This window comes from Rhincodon typus, chromosome 17 (genome assembly GCF_021869965.1).
Source record: "Rhincodon typus isolate 14 chromosome 17, sRhiTyp1.1, whole genome shotgun sequence".
Lineage (NCBI taxonomy): Eukaryota > Metazoa > Chordata > Chondrichthyes > Orectolobiformes > Rhincodontidae > Rhincodon > Rhincodon typus.
Window position 1 is genome coordinate 6857014 of NC_063348.1, and position 23409 is coordinate 6880422.

At 41.0% G+C, this 23409-nt stretch overlaps 2 protein-coding genes across 2 annotated transcripts in view; both read right to left on the reverse strand.

Annotated features, from left to right (window-relative positions):
- Nucleotides 1-6712, reverse strand: part of LOC109912099 (mitochondrial glutamate carrier 1) — a 147097-nt gene extending 140385 nt beyond the window's left edge. The window contains exons 1-2 of the mRNA XM_048607286.1: nt 6679-6712; nt 6097-6178 (exon numbers count right to left, since the gene is read on the reverse strand). Coding sequence (XP_048463243.1) covers nt 6097-6178; nt 6679-6712 — 116 coding nt within the window. The remainder of the gene's footprint in view (nt 1-6096; nt 6179-6678) is intronic.
- Nucleotides 6713-16032: 9320 nt separating this feature from the next.
- Nucleotides 16033-23409, reverse strand: part of pidd1 (p53-induced death domain protein 1) — a 63334-nt gene continuing 55957 nt past the window's right edge. The window contains exons 15-16 of the mRNA XM_048607094.1: nt 22875-23001; nt 16033-18843 (exon numbers count right to left, since the gene is read on the reverse strand). Coding sequence (XP_048463051.1) covers nt 18606-18843; nt 22875-23001 — 365 coding nt within the window. The 3' untranslated portion in view covers nt 16033-18605. The remainder of the gene's footprint in view (nt 18844-22874; nt 23002-23409) is intronic.

Consider the following 23409-nt stretch of genomic DNA (forward strand, 5'->3'; position numbering starts at 1 on the left):
AATACCTTGCCCTGCTTGGTTCATTATCTCTTCAAAGAATTCTGTCAGATTTATTAAAAATGTGTAAGCCTTTTGGAATTCACACTGATTGCTTTTAATTATATTTCTAATCTGACGAGGCTGTGGGAGTAATGGTCAGAAATCTAGCCATGACAACATGACGGTCGAATCAGTGCAAGAGGATTCAAGTGAGACAGGAAGGAACGCTATGACTGGGATCAAAGTCGAAGTGGGAAGACTTAATTGTACTATTGAATGGACCTTAAACCACGAAAGCCCGGGGAGGGGATAGCAGCTGGTAACCTAAAGATAAGAAAAAAAATCAATAGAAACAGCAGAGTGCAAGAAGTAATAATAGTGCCATAAATGATGGAGCAATAGAAAGGGATTTAGAAAGTAATAACATAATAGCTATTAAAACGAAGCAAGCATGATGAAATTAAAAAGAATTATATTACCCATGTAGCACTGTAGAAAGCATCAGTAACAAAATATTGATAAGCTAAAATGTGTGAAAGTGGGCTGGAGGGGGGAAAACTCACATGAAAGAAAATTTGGAAAGTTGATGAGAAAAAACAAGGCAATTGTATAAGGCAGCAGTGTGGAATGTGAAAGGAAGGAACAGATGTAATACCTGTATTCAAGGAAGAAGTAGACAGAAGAAACTAAAGATCAGTTGGCTTAACATCTATAATGGGAGGGTTTTGTGGTGCAGCAGTAGTGTCCTACCTACCCCTGGATGGGGAGGCCTGGGTTCAAATCCCAGCTGCTCCAGAGGTCTGTAATAACATCTCTGAATAGGTTGATAAGAAAAGAAGGTTAAATTTTTTAAAAAATGTATTGCCTTAGAGGTTTTGCGGTGCAGCAGCAGTGTCCCTACTCCTGGACCGGAAGGACCAGGTTCATGTTGCACCCACTCCAGAGATGTGTAATAATATCGCTGAATAGGTTGATTAGAAAAATAGGTTAAAATAATTTTTTCTATATGGATTGCCTTATGGGTTTTTAAAAATATAGGCAGCTCTGGGGCCCGACAATAAAAGACTATAATGGGAAATACTGGAAATCAATTACTAAGCAAATAGAAACAGGACATGTAGACAAATATAACACAATCAAGCAGAGTCAAAATGATTTTATGAAGGGAAAATCAAGCTTGACAACACTATTAAAGCTTTTTGATGATGTAACAAGGGAATAAAGGAGAAATGGTATTCCTAAAAGGCATTCAATTTGGATTCCTAAATGGCTTTCAATAGGGTGCCATATGAAAGGTTATTATAGTAAATGTGATGATATTGGGATAACATATTAGAATGGATAGAGCATTGGCAAACTAACTGAAAATAGAGACTTAAGCTAAATCGGTCATTTTCAGATTGGTAAACTGTAACTAGTGGAGTACCACAGGGATTGATGCTGGGTTCTCAACAATTCATGATCTGTATCAAAAACTTGAATGGAGGAACTGAGTGCATTGTAGCCAAATTTCCTGATGATCCAACAAAGTAGGAAAGCCAAGTTGTGAGAATGTGTCTGCAATGATCACTATTCACCAGTTATTTTCTTGCTGTAAAGTTGTTAGCTGATTCTTGTTTGTTGCTCATCAACAAATAAGGTCCAGCCTATTACCTTCTCAGATCGAACAGATATTACTGTGGAAAAGTACCCAAAACATTCTAAAAACTTTCAATACATGAGCTGTTCTGATTCTTCCAGTCGGTCTGAAAAGTAAAATCCTTTGTTATAACTGTATTTTTTATTCACTTGTGGGACATGATGGTTGGTGCCTGGGCCAGAATTTAGTTATCCTTGAGAAGGTGGTGGTGAGCTGCCTTCTTGAAATGCTGCAGTCCACGTGCTGTGGGTTGACTCACAATGCCCATAGGGAGAAAATTCCAGGATTTTGACCCAGCGGCAGTGAAGGAACAGCGAAATATTTCCAAGTCAGGATGGTGAGTGGCTTGGAGGGGAACTTGCAGATGACGGCGTTTCTACTCCTAATGTGTCAACTTCAGCAGCTAAATACTGCTCCTTAATACATCCACCTGAGCCGCAGGATAAAATCATTGCTTAACTTGTCCCTGGTCTCTAGTTATCGCCCACACTACATTACCACTAATATGTGGATGGTCTACTTGTTTTATTTCTTATTTTTTGTGGAATCCAAATACACTATCTTTATACATATTTGTGTACCAAATTCCTACTGGTTAACTGTCTCCACCCTGCTGTATGCATTAATAGTTTATTTAACAAAAGCATAAATAATAGGACCATAAATAGGCTCTGTGGCCACTGTAGCATGCTACGCCATTCAATAAGATCATGCCCAGTCTGATATTTGCTTCAATTCCACTTTTCTACTTGCCCCTTACCCTCCCGTGCACCCCCCCGCCCCGGCCACCGCCACAACCTTGAGGATCAACACTCAGAGTGCCTCAGCCTTGAATATACTCAGTGATCCAGTCTCTGGGCAGAGAATTCCAAAGATTAGCAAGCATTTGACAGAAGACATTAATCTCAGTCATAAATGGGAAACTCCTTATTTTTTAAATGTGCCCTCTAGTTTTAGGTTCTCTCATGGCTTGGAGGGTGGGGGGAAACATCCCCACAGCATCTACCCTTGACAAGCTCCCTCAGAATCTTGTGTGTTTCCATGCAATTGCCTCTCATTTTTCTAAACTCCAATGAATATAGGCCTAATCTGCTCAACCTTTCCTCATAATGTAACTCCCAGTAGTCAATCCATTTCAAACTTTGCTGAACTACCTCCAATGTAAGTACATTCTTCCTCACGTAAGGAGACCAAAACTGTCCACAGTACTCCCGGTTTAGTTCTCAGCTATGCCCTGTATGGGTTGTAGTAAGGCTTCTCTGCATTTAAACTTCATCCCCTTATAATAAAGGCCAACGTTTCATTTGCCTTCCTATTTTTTGCCCTATAGCTTCTTACTAACGTTTAGTAAATCATGTAAGTTGGTACCCAGATCCCTCTGTGTCACAGTGTGCTGTGGTCTCTCTACTTAAATATTATTGTGATTTTCCATTCCTCCTACCAAAGTGGACAACTTAATATTTTATTCCATCTTATATTCTATCATGCTCCATCTGATAAATTTTTAGTCCCCTGTCTATCTTCCTTGCTTTTCTGTGTTTCTTCAGCAGATTTGGTTACAACACGCACTGTTCCTTCATTCAACTCATTAATGTAGCTTGTAACTAGTTAGTCCTAGCATTGATCTTTGTAGCACTCTACTAGTTATAGGTGCTTTACATCCCACTTTATCCTTCAAAAGACTTTAAAGGGTCATTATTACATTATAAGACTAATGGGTATGCCTGGTACATTGATGTGTCTGCCACAAATCCCGTGGTCATTGTCAAGAGAAGTACAGCACCAAATTGGCAGAAGGGTTTGCAGAAACTGGAGTCCATTGTTTCCAGTGTAGAAGTGGTTCCTTGATTCCTTGAGATGATTTGCTGACCCAAAAAAAAAGTAGCATCTGATGATCTTTTTGAATTCATTCACAGGATGAGGAAATTGCTGGCTCGGCCAGCATTTATTGCTCTTTGCTAATTAAGGTTAAGAGTCAACCACATTGCTGTGGGTCTGGAGTCATGTGTCAGCCAGACCCAGGTAAGGATAGCAGCTTCCTTCTCTCATGGACATTAGTGAACCAAATGGGTTTTACCCAACAATTGACATTGGTCATCATTAGACTCCCCAGTTCCAGATTTTTATTGAATTCAAGTTCCACTATTTGCCGTGGCAGGATTCGAACCTGGGTCCCTAGAATATTAGCTAGGTCTCTGGATTAACAGTCCAGCAATAATACCACTAGGCCATCGCCTTCTCTTAAACCCTTGTCTCAGCTTCCTTCACAGCAGAAACAGAAGCCACCTGACATCTGGGTGCAGCAATGGAAGCTCATGTGTAAGTCATAGAGTAATACAGCATAGAAACAGGCCAGTCGGCCCAGAACTGGCCCATGCTGACCATGGTGCCCACTCAGCTAGTTCCAATCACCCGCATTTGGTTCATAGCCTTCTAAACCCCTCCCATCCATGTACCTATCAAAATGTTTTTAAATGTTGCTATTGTACCTGCCTCAACCACTTTCGCTGGCAGCCCATTCCATATATGCACCACTTTCTGTGTGAAGAAGATCCTTCTTAAATTTTTCCCCTCTCACCTTAAACCTATGCCCTCCAGTTTTCAATTCCCCTTTCCTGGGAAAAAGACAATATGCATTCATCCTGTCTATGCCCCTCATGATTTTATACATCTCAATAAGGTCACCCCCTCATTCTCCTACATTCCAAGGAATAAAGTACTATCTTGGCCAACTTCTCCCCATAACTCAGGGCTACTGGTCCTGGCAACATCCTCTTAAATCTTCTTTACACACTTTCCAGTTTTAACGATCAAGAAAAATGAAGCTTGTTGCCATGCAAACTCAATCTGCAACCACCATGGTGAGAGGGTGTCACAGCAGCCCAGTAATCTGTTCTCCAATATCTTATTAGCACTTTTGAGGTGCCACCCTAAATAAGTGGTCATGGCTCGGTGAAGTGCTGTCCTCCATCATCAGTCCCCCCACCACTGCCACTCTGCCAGTGCCCTTCCTGTTGCCTGCCAATCTGCCAACCCAGTAATTTGCTGCCTATATCAAGATAGTACAGTTCAAAGCCAGGCCTTCTCAGACCAAAGCTGCTCAAGATTATCCACTAAAGGTGTCTCCATTGAAAGGTAGCAGTTTCTGCTATTCAGCATAAAGAGTGTCAGAGGCCTCTCACATATAGGTGAGAGATGTTGAAAATACCACCCCCTTCAGTTTGAAGGGAGACCAGTACAAACAAATTGATTCTTAGAGTCACCTTCACAACCACTGACAATGCTATTCTGACACTGCACTGAGGTGACAAATCAGGAGGTGGATTTTACCTCCCTAGCAAAAGAGGGACATTGATCAAGCTGTTCACTCTAAGGTTCATGGAGGAGAATTGTTTGCTGAAGGCCCTGGGTGCATATGGCCTCCTGAGATGTCTTCTCTGCTTCCTCCTCTTCACTCTTCAAACAGCCTTTTCCTCATTTGAATTCTCTTTGCTCTATCTCCCTGTCATGCTGTAGGCCAAGGATGGAGTCACTGTAGTTAATGTCTGAAAACAAATGACCAGAGAAGAGTCTCAGAACCATGACCGTCATCACCTGTCACACCACTCCCTGTAAGCATCAGAGTCTTTAAATAGCAGTATAAATCCCCACATGCTTCAATTAACTCAGCAACGGCCAGGAAACATCAAGCAATGACCAACTTGAGAGTGGAGGATGATCCCATTAAATGGCAGTTGGGGTACCTTCACTGCACATCGCAGTGATGTGAGATTAAGCGAGGTCATTGGCTATATTGTCTGGTTCCTCTTTAAATAATTTAGACAATTTAGACAACTCTGACCAGAATGTTATAAATGAATTTGCCCAGGTGCTCCAAAATTCTGAAGCGGTCAAATCAATATGAACACAAGCCAGTGCCAATGCAAAACAGTCCCAACTTTATTAGGAACAAAGTTACAATAATCTTTATTGCTAAACTAACCTTTAATATTATTTGGCCCCTTAAGGTTATAATACCTCCTGAGTCTCTTGCAGCTTTACACAGTTGCTGTCTCTCTGGCTCTGTCTCTGGGTCTGCGAAGACCTCTCTCTCTGGATGGTCAGTTGGTCTCTGACTCTTGCCATGCCAGTCTCCTCAGAAGGTCTCAGACAATTCCAAGAGCTGTTCCAAGAGAGACGTCTGCAGGTGAACCCTGTTTTTATACCTTTTAGATGGTTTCCTGGAACTTTCTATAGTTCTGGCCAATCAGAGGGATCCACTTAGTAGTTTGATGCAAGAGTTAATCATTTAGGTGGCATGCTACTGTTAGTTTCCTTGTGCAGCAAGACCCGGTGCTTCTCTATCTGGGTTATCCTTTGTTTAGTGGATAAGTTGTTGGGGGTATGTCTGGTCAGAATAACTGTTGCCTTTTACATTATGCTAATGTCATTAGCACCTGGCTGCTGTGTTTGCAGTGTGTATGGTGTGTGGGCTTTACTTGGCCAATGTACCCAGCGTCCCTTGCTGTGTAGCCAAGTTAGCAATCTGTCTGCGTTTTAGCAGCCATAAGGCTGCTATAGCTGGAGCACAGAAGATAAAAAATGCATCATGGTGGTATTTTCCAATAACTGATATCACAACCTGCCTGCTCTGTATTGACCACTTCAAATGACTGTACTCGTGATCAAACCAATAGGCCTGAAAATGCTAACTTGCATCCCTGGCCCTGAAAGTACATACACCACGGAATCAAATATGCAGTCCGAATTTTTCAAATTGGACCCTCACAACCCTTGAAATTAAGTATGTGTCAGGCTACAAAATGAGGTAACAATTGAAGGAATATGCATACTTTCAAAACCAAGCTACCTGCATCACCACCTGGAAAATATGAGAACATGGATTCATGGCAGAATTGGCCATTTCTTTGAAAGTGGAAGGAAGTCAGTTCACTTTCAAGACGGCGGCAGTGGAGTAGGCAGCATCCGGGCTCTTGAGTCCAGATCTCATCCATTCCACTCGCTTTCCTTTCTTTTTTTCTTCTTTTCACAGTTTTCATTTAGTTTTTAGTGTTTCTTACCTTTTTGGGGGCCGCGGAGGCAGTGATGGACCATGGTGGCGGTTGGGGCCCAGCATGAGCCTAGATGGCAGTCAGCGATGAGGCAGTAGTGGCGAAGGGCAGCAGTTGGTCATGAGGGATGGCGGCAGTGGTGGTCAGCGGCGATGCACTGGTCCAGGCCGAAGCCTGGTGTGACTGGGTGGGTCTTAGCCCAGTGTGGAGGAGAGCAAGCCCTCTCAGGGAAAGCCCAGCTTGGAGTGCATGGCTTAAGAAGGGACTGCAATGTTTGAAATTTTAACTTTATTTTTCTACCGTTATGCTAAGAAGACTGCAGTGCTGAACTTTTTAGCTTTTTTTATTTTTCTATTTCTGTAACTAAGATTTTGTATCAAAGATAGTGCCATGTAGCGACACGGTACACTTTTCACTGTCCTCTTGTACCCAGTACTTGAGTACACATGACACTAAAACCTAAATCTATTACATCTTGAAACAGTCTCTAAGCAGTAATTTATTAATTTTATGGAATATCACCAACTAATCTGCAACTTATTCGCACATGTTGTACCATGCCTTTAACCTATCTCTACAGGTTCTAAGGCCTGTGTGATGTCCAGGGAGCCCAGCCCCTCATTGCTATGTTCTCAAATTGCACAAATAGTGCAGACTTTTTTTAATGCTTCTTTCTCTTAGAATAGAAAACACAACACTCAGCAGGCAATTCATTATCAAGTGCAGTCACAGATGGCTTAATATAAAATTAGCCTACATTCTCAGAGGGTCCAAACCACATATCGCAGCCAGAGACAGGAATAATTTCAACCTGCTGCAACATTTTCTGAATACCTGAAAACTTTTAATGTGTGATGCGCAGAATATAGTGACCTGCAGTGAGCAGCAAACCAAATGCTACTTGACCAAGTCGACATTTAAAGCCTATGATTGTGGCTCATACAAAATCAAGAAATATAACAGATCTTTTCATTGCTCCTTGTGATTTATTATCCACATATTTTGTGCCTCCTCTTACATCAGGTAATAAGTATTAAAATTCTAAATGCCAATATGAATAAAAAATCAGGAATAAAAACAGAAAACTCTGTGGAAACAGTTAGGTCAATCAGCATCTATAGACACAGGAACAATTAACATTTCAGGTCAATGAGCTTTCATCAGAAAATCAGCTAATTTCGAGGAGTCATGTAAAGAACATATGGGACGTAGTGCCAGGTCAGCACTTTGTGCCCATATAATTGTCCTTGAGAAGGCGGTGGTGAGCTGCCTGTTTGAAACTCTGCAGTCCATTTGCTGTAGGTACATCCCACCGCATTTCTGAAGGGGGTTCCAGGGTTTTGACCCAATGACAGCGAAGGGAAGGCAACAGAGCTCCAAGTCAAGATGCTGCCCTTGCTCTCCTAGGTGGTAAAGGTCATGGGTTTGAAAGATACTGTTGAAGGAGCATATGGATAGGTTACTGCGGTGCATCATGTAGATTGGCATCTATGTGAGCAATGTAGGTCAGTGGTGGAGAGAGTGAATGTTGTTAGTGGTAGATGGGATGCCAATCAAGCAGGCTGCTTTGCCCTGAATGTTGTTGAGCTTCTTAATAATTTCTTTTGTGTTGCATTCAACCAGGCAAGTAAAAAGGATTCCATTGCACTCCGGACATGTGCTATGTAGACGGTGGGCAGGCTTTGGAAATAAAAAATAATGAGGCAGCCACTACAGATTTCCCAGCCTTTGTTACTCTTCAGCAGCTAGGAGCAGGAGTACGTCGCTCCTGTCTGCTTAGCCACTCTAGATCATAGCTGATCATCTACCCAAGAATTTCTGCCCCTCTGGAGAAGGTAATCCAAGATTCACCACCCTTTGCGTGAAGATCTTCCTCCTCATCTCAGTCCTAAATAGCTTGTCTTTTATGCTGAGACCACTCTAGTCCACTCAGCCAGGGGAAGCATCCTTTCTGCATCTACTCTGTCTATCTCTTTTGGAATGTAGTATGTTTCTATGAGATTGACTCCCATTCTTTCAAATTCCAGAAAATATAGGCCCTGTCTCCTCAATCTCTCTTCGTGGGGAGGTGCCATCACCTAAGAATCAGTCTAATGAACCTCTGCTGCTCTCCTTCAATGGCAAGTGGACCAGAACTGCACACAATACTGTCTAGCCTGAACAGTGTTCTGTATCATTAAAGGAAGACTTCTTTGCACCTGTACTCAAAATCCTGTTGCAATAAAGGCTAATGTGCTATTCACCTCCCAAATTGCATGCAACACCTGCAAGCGCACTTGCAGTGCTTAAAGAACAAGGACATGCAAGTCCCCTTGGACACCAACACTTTCCGGTCTCTCACCATTCAAGAGATACTCTATCTCTCTTGTTCTTCCTACTCTATATATATAAAACTTCACACTTCTCCACATTTTGTTTCAACAGCCATGCTCTGGCCCTGTTTAAATCCCCTTAAAGCTACTTTGTATCATCCTCACAACTCACATTCCTACCAAATTTTGTATCTTTCGTAAACTTGGAAGTATTACAATTGTTTCCCACATTCAAATGATTGATAAAGATGGTTAAGAGCTACGGCCCAGCACTTGTAGTGACAGTATTTAAATGGGGAGGGGTGTGTTTCTAGTTGAGTTTCTCATCAATAGTAACCCCTGTAATATTGATAGTTGGGCGAGTTTGGAGATGGCAATGGTATAAAGCATCAGGAGACGGTTGGATTCTTTCTTGAGGGAGATGGTGTTTGCTTGGAACTTGTGTGATGACCATTACTTGCTACTTATCAGCCCAAGCCTAAATGTTGTCCCTGTCTTGCTGGATGCTGGCATGCACCATTTCATTATCTAAGGCCTTGCAAATGGTACTGAGTACTGTGAAATCATCAACAGACATCCCCATTCCTGACCATGTAGAAGAGGAAAGGTCAGTAATGAAATAGCTTTAAATGATTAGGCCAAGGAGACTGTCCTTAGGAACACCTATGCTGATGTCCTGGAGATTATTAGTCTCCTACATCCACAACCATTTTCCATTAGGCAAAGTATGACTGCAACAAGTGAGGAGTTTCAGCCCTAATGTCAAGGACAGTCACTCTCCCGACTCCTCTGGGATTTAGCACTTTTGTTCATGTTTGCTTTTAAGCAAGGACAGTGGTCGGGAAAAAGGGCTGGGGAGGGGAGAAAGAAAAGGCAAAATCTATGATAGAGTCAAAGACAGGAGTGCACACGATAGAAGTGATGATAGTGCGAGCAATCGGCAATATAATGGGACAAGCGAATGAAATGAAAAATGAGTCCAGAGGAGCTTTAATGGCAACTGCAGAATAATTACAAAACCTGGTGTCAAAAGCTATGGGAACAGTGGTTCGGAACACAACTTGTCGAACTCAATGCTGAGTAGTAACTGGAGGGTCTTTACACCATAATCTGGTGTAAAGGGCTTTACTAACAGTTGTTATTTAAAGTAATTGCATTGGCCCTACCCATTTCAATTAAACTGTAAGTCCAGGTCCTACAGACTAGAAAGATCACAGGCTTTTCCAACCTGTAAAAAGATGTCTGTAATGCAGTTTTATTGAGAAAAAGTGGGGACTTTCATATTTTAGCACCTTGCAAGGTTTCAGAATGTCAATGAGAACTTTACTACCAAGGAAGTACTTTCCTGAAGTGCAATCATTCTGCAACTTGGAAAAACACAGCAGCATGCTTGCACACAGCAAAATTCCAAAGGAGCAATGGGATAAATGACAAAAGAAATCTTTTAGCAGCATTGGTTAAAGGATAAATGTTGACCAGGACATTAGAGATGTAATTTGCTCTGCTTTGAAAAGTATCATTGTATTTTTATTCACATCCATTGGATAGAACAGTTGTGCTTTGATTTAACAGACAGCACGTCTGACAATGTAGCATACCCTCGTCACTGCATTGATGCTGGATCTTATAACTAGAGCACTGGAATATAAATGAGAGGAAACTCTGCTCCAGCGATACAAGCACTGGTGAGATCACATTTTGTAGTGTGTCCTAGTCAGTGTAGCTTAGAAAGAATAAATTGTCACAGAGGAATGCAGGGAAGATTCACCAGAACGTTATCAGAGTTCCAATGATTAGGTTATGAAAAAAAAAATGACATTAACTAGACTATTTTTCCTGGAATATAAAATCTTAAAGAATGCTCCCCTTGAGTTCTTTCAGGAATTGGAAAGGAATTTATAAGGTAAAGAGAAGTAAACATTTCCAATGATACGGGGAGATTAGCAGGACATATCCTTAAAACCAGCACCAGAACTTTTGAGGACGGAAGTTAAAAAACAGTCCTTCATACAAAGTGAGTTCGTAGTGTAGAATGGTCTTCTACAGAAAGCAATAGATGCTAACTCAATTAATCATTTTACATCTCAGCTAATTTGATCTTTATTAGCCAAGGGTATTAAGGGCAATGACACAAACATGGGTGTATGGAGTTAGGTGTCCAATCCATCATGATCTAGTTGAGTAATAGGCTCGAGTGACTGAATGGCTTACTCCTGTGCTTATATATGTCAATTACCTCAAGACCACCTCAGTACCCTCAGTCTGTATATTCAAGATTGCTTGAATAGACCACAGTGTCCATGATCACAGAAAGATACATTTGTATAATTTTGAATATTTTACTGTTAAATGGTTTTATAAATAGAATTCACAACTTAAACCAATAGATATGTATCTTTAGCAGACTTTTACAGACAGTAAGGTGATATAAAACATTTAAAATTAACAAAACTTTTGATTCAGAATTGTACCTAGTCCCAAATTAAATACATCATTTAAACATATATTGAATAAAAAGTTCAAGTCACAATAACCAGTACTATCCAGACAATTTTTGCTCAAACTGTCGACTGAAGACAAGAAATGTTCAAGTAATAGGAGTCTGTGCAAAACAAGATTGATCTTCAGAGGGTACCCTGTTGCAGGGATAAAAGATAAATTTAGGACTGATGTCAGGAAGATTTCACACGGTCAATCACTGTTTGCAAGGCATCTCCTGGTGCACCCCATCCAGGATATTAGATGTTGCTGCACAACATGAGTAGGATTTTTAAGGCCCCTCTCATAATGTGCTTGCAGGCAGATGAATGTACTTAATTAGTCAGGATAGCAGAGTACTGAATCTTCCTACCTCCATCAGAATTACATTGGGGTGGTAAGGCTGACGGTCAGATTTTCAGGCTAATTGAGGCCTTAAATGGGCAATTAATGAGCACTTAAGGATCTGATCCTGGTATTAATTCACTTAAACTTCCGCCTTTCTTTTGTCATCCAAATCATATAATCTTCAACTTCCTCCTCCTTCATATGTTTTTGCTTCAACCATTCCCTGTGGTAGTGAGTACTACATTCTCATCATTGTTTGAATACAGATTTTTTTTTCTCTGAACTCACTTTTGGATTTCTTCGGGATAGTCTTATACTCATGGCATCTAGTTATGCTCTTTCCAACAAGACTAAACATCCTCCCCACTCCATCAAAACCTTTCAAAGACTTCTACAAGGTCGAGTCCTCAGTCTTATTTTTAATAGATAAAGTTCACCAGGCGAGGCAATGGCCTAGTGGTCTTATTGTTGGAGTGTTAATCCAGAGACCCAGCTAATATTCTGGGGATAGGGGCTTGAATCCTGCCATGGCTGTTTGGGGGAATTTGAGTTCAATAAATATCTGGAATCAAGCATCTGATGATGGCTGTGAATCCATTGCCGATTGGTGGGGAAAACCCATCTGGTTCACTAATGTCCTTTAGGGAAGGAAACTGCTATCCTTACCTGGTCTGGCCTACACATGACTCCCGGCCCACAGCAATGTGGTTGACTCTTAACTGCCCTCTGGACAATTAGGGATGGGCAATAAATGCTGGCCTCACCAGTGACACCCACGTCTCGTGAATGAATAAAAAAAAGATAACAGATCTTTTGAGTCAATCCTTTCCTCATATGGATACTGATCCATTTCTGGAACCTTCCTGGTGATATGTATTAATTAGTAACTTGTTACCAATATGGGAAAATTTAAATATGGCAAATAAAAATCAGTTCTCAATAAAACGATATAAATTCACTTGCCTTAAAAAGCGATGTCCATGGTCACAGTTCATGTGAAAATGAATATGGGGCACAGTGGCATAGTGGTTGTATTACAGACTATTAAACCAGATATCCAGGGAATGTGATTGGCTCTCATCTGCCCTCTGAAATGGCCTAGCAAGCCAGTCAGTTGTATCAAAATTGCTTCAAAAGAGAACCTCAGCATCTATCAATTGACACTGGATTCAGACATGTCAAAAGCACACCTAGCAAAATCTAGATAAACACAACATGCAGCTCTACAACTTGTTAAGTCAGATTCTCCAGCATCGGCAGTTCCCACTACCCCGAGCAAAATCTACCTCAGTAACACTTTGGAGGCTTATGCTAAAATACGAGGAGTTATTTCATAGACGAGATCAGTGACAGCCTCACTTAGACCCACTTACCAGGTCACATTTGCACCAATATCCCAGACACTTCCATCACAATCCCTGGCTATGTTTTATTTCACCAGGAGAACAAACCCACTACTGCAGTATAGAGTCAGGGGAGTTCTCAGTATTGACTTTGGGCTTCATGAAGTCTTATTGTATTAGATAAAATATGGGCAAGGAAATTTCCTGCTGATTAACCTACTGCCCTCTGTTGTCAAATGAATCAATACTCCTCCATGCTGAACATCACTTGAAAGAAATATTGAGGATAATAAGGGTGAAGAAAATATCCTGGATGGAGGACTTAAATATCTATCACCACAAGTGACATTGTAGCACCACTACTGAAAAAGCTGGCTAAATCCCGAAGATAAAGCTATCAGACTGAGGCTGTGGCAGCTGGTGAGAGAAAACCATCATGAGGGAAACGTTCACTTGAGCTCGTCCTTACCTGTCTACTTGTTACACCTGCACATACCTATGAAATTGTTTGAAGGAGTGACTAATGCTTGTGGAGACAAAGTGCCTTCTTCATATTGAAGGCACACTCTTTCACATCCTGTGGCATTACCACAATGTGGAATAGGATAGATTCAGAACAGATGAACAGCTCAAAACTGGACATCCATGAGGTGCTGTGGATCATCAACAGCAGCAGAACTGTATTAAATCACAATCTGCAATCTCATGGTCCTGCATATCCATCACCTGACCATTAGCATTTAGCATGGTTCAATAAGGATTCAAAACAGCATGTCAGGAGCAGTATCAGAAATAATTAATAACAAGGCACTAACCTAGTCAAGCTACAAGACAGGACCATATGTACACTAAACAATGAGAACAACACATATTACACATTGCAAAACAGTCCCTTAGCCAACGGGTCAAATCAATGGTCTGCAGTCCTGCCACATCTGATCCTGAGTGGTGGTGGAAAATTACAATACTGAGTGGAGAAACAGACTTCATGAATATTCCCACGTACAACAATCCTGAGGTTCACGATGAATGCAAAAGATGAAAGCATTTGCAACTATCTTCAGCCATATGAGAAGACAGTGGATTAATGGTAATGTTATTGGACTAGTAATCTAGAGCAGCAGGCTAATGTGGCCATAGATACAACTCTCACCATGGTAGCTGGTGGAATTTAAATGCAAATAATATATTTTAAAAACGTGGAATTGTGTCAGTAATGGTGACCACAAAACTATTACCAATAATCATGAAAATGGGAGTACTTCCAAAGCCTGTCAACATTGAAGAGTGTCTACAGTGTGTACCATCTAAAAAATACACAGCAGCAACTTGCCAAATATTCTCTCACAACACATTCAAAATCTCTGACCTTCACCATCGAGAAGCTAAGGGCAGCGTGCAAGTGGGAATGCTACCATCAAGTCACACACTATGTGTTTTGACTATGAATCAATTGTTGATCCTTTACTGTGGTGGGGTCAAAATCTTGGAACACCCTTCCTCACATCACGGTGGGTGTGCCTTTACCATCTGGCATGCAGCTGTTAACACCTTCTCAAGGCAATTCTGAATGGGCAATGAATACTGGCCTTGCCAGTGACACCCATGTCAATGGATAAATAAAAATAGATTCTATACGTATGGCTAATAATATGTGACAAAATCTCTGGAGTGAAAACAATCTGCCGCAACACTGCAATCCATTTCAAGCTTTTATTGGTTCATAACCTTTAACTTGAGAATAAGTGAAGGAATGATGGACATATTCACAACTTGTTAAAATCTTGTGCCCCGCCACATTTAATTTTATTGCTTGTTTTCAGGCGGCATGGACTCTTATTCAAGCATCTTATTTTCAGTTTTCAGCATTTTTGAATTTCATTGGTCTATTTTGCTGGCTTGTTAGACTGACATACATGAAAGAATGAACAACAAATGAAATAGACTTTTAGGGACATGACAGAGGTGAAATTTCTCATGGTATTTGGAAATTTTCCTGATAAATAAATTAAGGTGGACTGAATGGCCTTCCTCATCATATGACATTAAGCTGGGTAGCAGTGTGTGTTGTCAGGAGGAGACTAAGAGGCTGCAAGGTGACTTGGACAGGCTGGCTGTGTGGGGACATACTTGGCAAATGCAATATAATATAGATAAATGTGAGGTTATCCACTTTAATGGCAAAAACAGGAAGGCAGATTATTATCTGAATGGCAGTAGTTTAGGAAAAGGTGAGGTGCAACGAGACCTGGGTGTCATGGCAGAACAGTCGCTGAAGATTTGCATGGCAGGTGGTGAGGAAAGCTAATGGCATGCTGGCCTTCATAGTGAAAAGATTTGAGTATTGGAATAGGGTTGTCTTGCTATAGTTATACAGGGCCTTGATGAGGCCACACCTTCAGTATTGTATGCAGTTTTGGTCTCCTAGTCTGAGGAAGGACATTCTTGCTGTTGAGGGAATCCAGCAAAGTTCACCAGGCTGATTCCAGGGATGGCAGGACTTACATTTGAGGAAAGACTGGATCGATTGGGCTTGTACTCGCTGAAATTTAGAAGAATGAGGGAGGAATCTCATAGAAACTTATAAAATCCAGATGGGACTGGACAGGCTATATGTAGGAAGAATGTTCCCAATGTTGGGGAAGTCCAGAACTAGGGGTCACAGTCTAAGAATAAGGGGTAAGCTATTCAGGACTGAGAGAAGGAAGAATTTCTTCACTCAGAGAATTGTGAACCTGTGGAATTCCCTACCCAGAAAGCTGTTGGAGCCAGTTCGTTAGATATATTCAAGAGGGAGCTGCATGTGGCCCTTGTGGCTGAAAGATCAAGGGTTGTGGAGAAAAAGCGGGAGTGGGATACTCAGATTGCATGATGAGCCATGATCATATTGAATGGCAGTGCAGGCTTGAAGAGCCGAATGGCCTACTCCTGCAGCTATTTTCTATGTTGCTATTTGCTTTTTGTTGTTGCAAAATCTTTAATTGGAAGAGTGGTAGATACTCCTGTATAGTAAATACCAAAACCATTTATTAGGATAAATCTTGAGCGTGTGATGGGCATCTGGTGTGCTGCCTGAAAAAGCAGCAAGACACACATGTTCATTCTCTACAGGGTAGCCTCTCAAATCTCCTGCCCATCAGGTCCTTAAGAAGATAACAGAGGACCTTCATCCCAATTGAGGACCTTGGGATACGATGTTCCACTGGCAAATCAGAGGCTGGCAGCTCTAGCATTCCATTGCCATGGGGTAGACCATGGCTGCTGCTAGTATAATATCTGCTGGAGCCTCAGAGTTGAGCATCAATCCAGGGAGAAGTTACGTGTTGCCAGGGCTAGGATCTCACAGGTTGTGGAGAGCTTGCAGCGAGTGGGGAGTCATGAGGGCCAGAAGCAAAGGCAGAGTTGTGGCTCTCTTGACGTGTCCATGCCATCAATGATGCACTAGATAGTGCAGGTCAGGGAGCCCTCTAACCAGCCCCTCCCCTGGAGGAGGAAAGGCACTGGATACAGGTCTTGTCATCAACCCACTTCATTATCAGGCTGTCCTGCCTCCCACTGGTCTGGAAGTTTCTGCACAACTACTCTGAAAAATGTCGTATCCAAAGGAGCAATATATCATTGTGCTGGACAGCCTTAATCAGTTTTCTGAACTTACTTGAGAGGCTGTGATACCAACTATCCCCTCAAATATGTCACTCACTTGCTGATTTATACTGAGAGAACTAACAGCTGATAGGCTGTAGGTGGCTACATCAGATTACTCTAATGTTTATAACTGACTGTATTTTGCTCACATACACTTTTCCCAAAAGAGGAAGAAGTTATTACTAATTTTCCATATTTGAAAAATTAAGTTTGTTTTGAAGAAGGAGGCAATCCACATTCATATTCCTGCATTCATTTTTGAATAAATGAATTCCAGATTACCCACTGCTTATGACTCACTGTACAACCCTCTTGGTCTAATATTTTCCAAACTGCATTAGCATGAAGAGGCTATGTTTGAACAAGAAGACATTTACAAATTACACTCCTAAGCTCTGTGCAATCTTTGTTAAAAACATTAAAGATCAGTGCAAAACAAATTGCTGTACATGAACACAGAACATCAACACACACACACACACACAGAGTTAAATGAAGAGAACATTTCAAACATCTGCATATCATTATGAGCTTAATAGCTTTAGCCCCATGGAATAGTATGACATGTGTTTGAACTGACATGTACTGTACACTCTATGGTGTGTGCTTCCATGCTGCATACACTTCAGAATGACAAAGTATTGCATACTATCCTATATTAGAAGTGAATAGTCCATGCTGTTGCATGCACTTGTAACTTCTAACAAAGAAACAAATATTTGTTCCTAGTTTAATGGCTTTCTTCTCTCTGAATGCCAATACTAATTATAACTTTCACAAAACCCTGCAATTGATCTGAAGTAAATTTTAACAGTGCTCCATGGGTAGCTAAGTTTGTCAAAGTTTAAAAAAGAAGCTCCCCAGTTGTCAAATTAACTCAATGTGGCAGACAAAAAGGATAAAAATGAGAAAAAAAAATAGGTTTGGGAAGATGGTACAACGTTGGAGCTGAATAGGAACTGCCACTGGTACCTTGAGGAATCCTACTTCATAATACCAGGCTATTGGCTTTCTATTTAGTTCACTTTATGTGAGCCTGCCAAGTAATAGGGACCAAGATCATCAAAACAATATAAACTTTAGCACAGAAGCTGATAAACATTACTGCTTTGCAAAGAACCAGAAACTGACCGGTATTGTAGGGCTCCCCACCTGTATCCGATTTCTTTTCATTGCTGTTGTAAATGGTTGCACACACCAGCTGGGTATTGCATAGGAATTCCAATACATGTTCACCACTGGTGAGGCTTGGTGATCCTGCCTAAATGGCAAATTACTCTATTTCCCAGATTTAAGATGCAAGGGTAGCAAATAGCTAGGCATCTCAATTAGTGGAAGACAACTTGTACGGATTTAATTATCAAACGTCTTGTTTCTACACTGTATAATTCCTCAATGTAATATGACCATCTGTCAACTTGGGGAGTTCACTAAACGCTGTAGATTAAATGCAAAGTATGCTATCTCTGGGTAACATGCATGGAAGAAAATTGCACATCACTGGCTGAAATAAGATTGTATATTGCACATCACCGCAAAATGATTGGTTTTACTATCAAATCCTGTTGGCTTTCTCTGTATTCCTCTGTAAAACAATCACAGTGGTCTTGACATTTATGTGGAATGAACTCTGCCTCAGTTAATTACATGGCATCATTTCCTGAACAATGTTGTCAAGAGTTCATCGTCCCCCAGGGCATCGCTCAACCAGCAAAAACGTAAGTCTAAAACAGGATAAAACCTCCCTATCTTCAAACACCACAGAAAGGGTTCATATCCATTATTTTCCAATGGAGCGATATCTTCCAGGTTATACCATTGCTATAGCTGAATCTTCATTACTGCTTTCTTGGCTCAGCCCTACTCGACGAATGGAATCATGATATTTCCGCCTGCCAAGTTCAATAATACAATGTATTTCTTCTGCAATATCTTCGCGATCACTCTTCTTCATTGCTTGAATCAGTTGACTGATGCAGCCTGGTACACTCTCATTGCATTGGGCCCATGTAAAGAGCATCTCTAAGATTTGCTTGTCCAGGTCGTCCCTGGGGGAAATGAAGTAATAGCTTGAAAAGACAAGAACTGCTTTTAATTTTTTTTAAAAAATTGCTTTCATAGACACTATCCAAGAAGACTAAAGTTTCACGTTCTGTGGAGTTAAATTATCAGTTGCCCACATCCTTTGTTCCCTGTTTTTCCATGTCAGCCTCTTAATTACATATGAATAATGTAAAGGTTACAAAAAGACTAAAAATTCACAGGAGTGTCATGTCTGGAATCCTACGGGCACAGCTAGTACAGAGCAGTCTGGGCACTAGGTAACCACAGGACTCAGAAGACTACAGGAGACAAAGATGAGACAAAAAAACCCTCAAAAACACTAGCTCATGATTCTATTTATGTAAACTTAGAGCATTCACCTGCCAATTTTAGCAAAATGGATGAGAGGAGGTAAAAGGAGGTAAATTTAGCAAATTAAGAAAATTGTCTGCTCTTACCCAAAAGATGACATTATTTATAAAAATAATTTTCCAATAAAAATTGTTTTGAGCTTTAAAGTAATTTCAAGAAAGCCGCAACAAGTGCAAAAATTATAAGCTTTCCCCAACATCAACACAATTTATACTATGCTCAAAGAGATTATTTGTTCATTTCACTAGATGTGTATATTTCCAGAGCTGTTCAAAACTCCATATTGTGAGGTTACTTAGCGTTAACCAAGTTCTTTGCATTCCATCCCAGGTTAGAAGGCAGTGGTTTCAAATCCTACTAATTGTCCTATTAACATTAACTAGGTTGACATTGCTTTGTGTCACTGAGATAATGCCAAGCTGTTAACAATAACAACAAAGCTATTAAACTGGCATTCTAGTTCTACTGCTAACTCAGGGGAATAGTAAAACTCTTATAGAATTATTTAGGGGAGCAGGAAGATTCCCTGACTTTCTAGCCAAAAGTCCTCTGTTAACCTGTTAAGAGAAACTAATTGGTTATTTATCTAATTGTTGCTTGTGGGATACTACAATGCCTATTGCTTTATAAGCCAACACAGTAACCAGTCAATGGACTTTCAAATAACCCAATGCAAACAAAGCATCTGAGGAGACATAATACAAATGCGATGCTTTCATTTCATATTTTTTTTGCACCAGTTGTTAGAAATTTAGATTTTAGACATGAAAATTTGATGACAATAATTGCATTTAAAGAATATTTAATGTTAAAAAAAATCCAAAGGTGGTTGAGGTGCAATGAGCCAGTTGAGTGAGAGCAAAGATGTGGTCAAATGTGAGTTTTAACTGAGGTGTTTTGAGGAGGAGGAGAGAAGTGACAGTCCAGTCACCAATAATGGGGAAAATTGAAATGAAGGGTGCACGAGGGGTTCAAGTCAGACGAATGAAGAGTCCTAGGGTAGGGAGAGGTGGACTGAAGTCTACAGTAGGGTGGTGGGTGATTGCAGAGATGGAATGGGCTAAAATGATTTAAGTGCAAGTCTCTCAGTGCATACCAGTGAAGAAACGATTAATTTTGTCAGCAGAACTTGATGAAGGCAGAAATGTTTCCAACGGACAGAAATTGATAAACACTTGAAAATGCAAGCCTGATTGATAGGAAAGTATTGGCCTGAACAAGTCTTTATGTGATGAAGGCATAAATAAATATTTCAGCAGCTGAAATAGTAGTGACAGAAATAGGCAGTGTTTATGATCAGGCAGATATGAGATTTGAAGCTCAGCTCTGGATCAAACGGGATGCCAAAGTTGATGAATGGATTAGTTTAAACATGGGCCAAAATTGTTGACAAGGGCCAGAAATTATGGCTTCATCATTTCAAAACTTTAGTGGAATAGGAGATGGCTCATCTGTGGGTGGAAGATGGGCCAACAGTCTGATAACACCAAGACTTTGGACAGACTGACAGAGATGGTGAAGGGATGGAGTTGGGCATCATCTGTATACAAATGGAAACTAAGTCCCAAGACCAAGCAACTGCAGCAAACAGTATTTCACCTGGGACCAGTTAAATGGGCACAGTGTAGGGATTGTCTTAGCATAAACAGCTCAGCTAAGTACCTGAGGGAGGAGGTGGTCCTGATACATTTCTAATCAATAATCTTGTTAATTAAAGCTATTGATGATATATACTTTTGTACTATGCCATGCAAGATATATTTCCTGGCTGCTGATTTTTCTATCCTCAGACTTCTACACTTACCACCTTAAACAAAATTTATCAAAATCTTCTTCATGAGAAGTGAATAGTTCAATGACACACATGAAATTTATGATATCTACTGTCCCATAAGCATGTCTTAGTTAACTACTGAATGATGGATTAATTTTCAAAGTGGTATTATTGAGTGCTTCGCCACAACTGCTACTGGTTAAAGGTAAAGACACCATAGCCATAGGGCTGCTCTCTCATTAGAGAGAGATGTTTGGTGGTGAGTTTAACCTGAGGGTCACCACGCCCCTTTGAGAAGGTGGGACCTTCATGGTAACCTCAGTTGGTGCAGGAATTGAAACTGTGCTGTTGATGTCACTCTGCATCGCAAATCAGTCATCCAGCCAACTGAGCTAACCAACCCCAAACTGGTTAGTGATCAATCTCCAGAAATTTGAGTTTACCAACATGTCCTACCCAAGTAAAATGCTCTACCAATAAGTACTATTAAACAGCCCAGTGTGAGGTGATCAAACACTTTACCAACTTGGACACCCTCACTACAGTGGGGTGTAATTGGCCAAGACGTTATTATATGGACCTAAAATCCAAAGCATTTTCCAGGTATCTCAGGAAACATATATTAATTGGCACAGCATAAGGATGTATGCTAAACATAGATACACAGAAGATAGAAGCAGGAGGAGGCCATTCGGCCCTTCGAACCTGCTCTGCCATTCTTCACAATTATGGTGGATCGTCCAACTCAATAGCCTAATCCTACTTTCTTCCCATAACCTTTGATCCCATTCGCCCCAAGTGCTATGTCTAGTCGCCTCAATGTTTTGGCGTCAACTACTTCCTGTGGTAATCAATTCCACAGACTCACCACTTTTTGGGTGAAAAAATGTCTCCTTTTGTCCATCCTAAATCATCTACCCTGAATCCTCATGCTGTGACCCCTGGTTCTGGACACACCCACCATCGGGAACATCCTCCCTGCATCTACCCTGCCCAGTCCTCTTAGAATTTTATAAGTCTCTATGAGATCCCCCCTCATTCTTCTGAACTCTAGCAAAAACAATCCTAACCTAGCCAATCTCTCCTGATATGTCAGACCCGCCATCCCTGGAATCAGCCTGGTAAACCTGCACTGCACTCCCTCGACAGCAAGAGCATCCTTCCTCAGAAAAGGAGACCAAAACTGCACACAATATTCCAGGTGTGGTCTCACCTAGGCCCTGTACTCGAAACCTCTCACAATGATGTTGACTAGGAAGCCTCCTTACTAATGCAGCAGCCAGGCCTGCGTCAGCTACAAAACAGATGTCAAAATCTCAGGAGGCTGCAAACTGTCTACCATTCTGAGTATCAAAGCAATCAAGGTTCTGCACTGGTGAGTATAACCAGAATTAAGGCAAAGCTGACAAAGGTGAAGCAATGCTGGATCAGCCATGTGGTAACAGTGGATGATCCAGTCCAGCTGCAATGTTAGGTTTTCTCAAAAGGACAACAGATAATTTTGACGTCAAGCGCTAATGGTTCAAGGTCAAGGTCAAGCTCAAACAAAACATGAACAACTGTGCCGCACCAGAAATGTCTTGCACATACAGGGTGAATTGGCATTCAGCCATTTGCAAATGTCTAGTTGACAGCAAAGGCAACAGTTGTGCCTCACGACAAAAAAATGAAGGGAGGGCTGATCTGGAAAATCACTTTGCTGAATTTGACTATTAATATTCCAAGTGCAGGCTTTCTCTGTATATGAATTGCTCATACTAGCAAAAGTCTGAGAAGTGCAAAGAGAGAGACACACCTATTGTTGTTGTACTCTTAAATTAAATCAGACAACTAAGAACGATAAAGAAAACCAAACAATTGACCACTGTCATGAAGAAATGTCTTCCTCACCTATGATTATATCCTATTCTTTCCAGTTGTGAATAGGATAAACCGAGATTGATACCAATACTCTGCCATTCCGGCCCAATTCTTCTTGCAATACTCAAAAGATTAGCTTCTGTGAGGTAGCCAGTTTCTGTCCAAAGTAAAGTAAGAAACCATTTAGCGTAACATATAATCGTATCATGAACCAGGTAGCCTGTACTCCTGGATTCTGCTTAAGTTAACTCTTCCCACTAGTTGGATTGTAATCGTAAACATAGGTTCAACACCTTGTGTAACAAGTGGGAATTCTCAAGCAAGATTTGTCCCTGTCAGCAAACAGTAGTTGTCAGAAACATCGCAAAGTACCTGCCCAGGAGAAGGGTAATGGCCAGAACTACTACCTGTCCATGCCAGTAATGAACCTCAGAAAAGACTGCAATGTGCTGGCAATCTGAGGTCCAAAGCTTTAGATTGCAAAGAGCACCCAATTGGAAATGCCAAACCTACATCATGATTTCCTACTGCTTTGGAGAACGTAGGTGAAATGGTCTGCTTTATC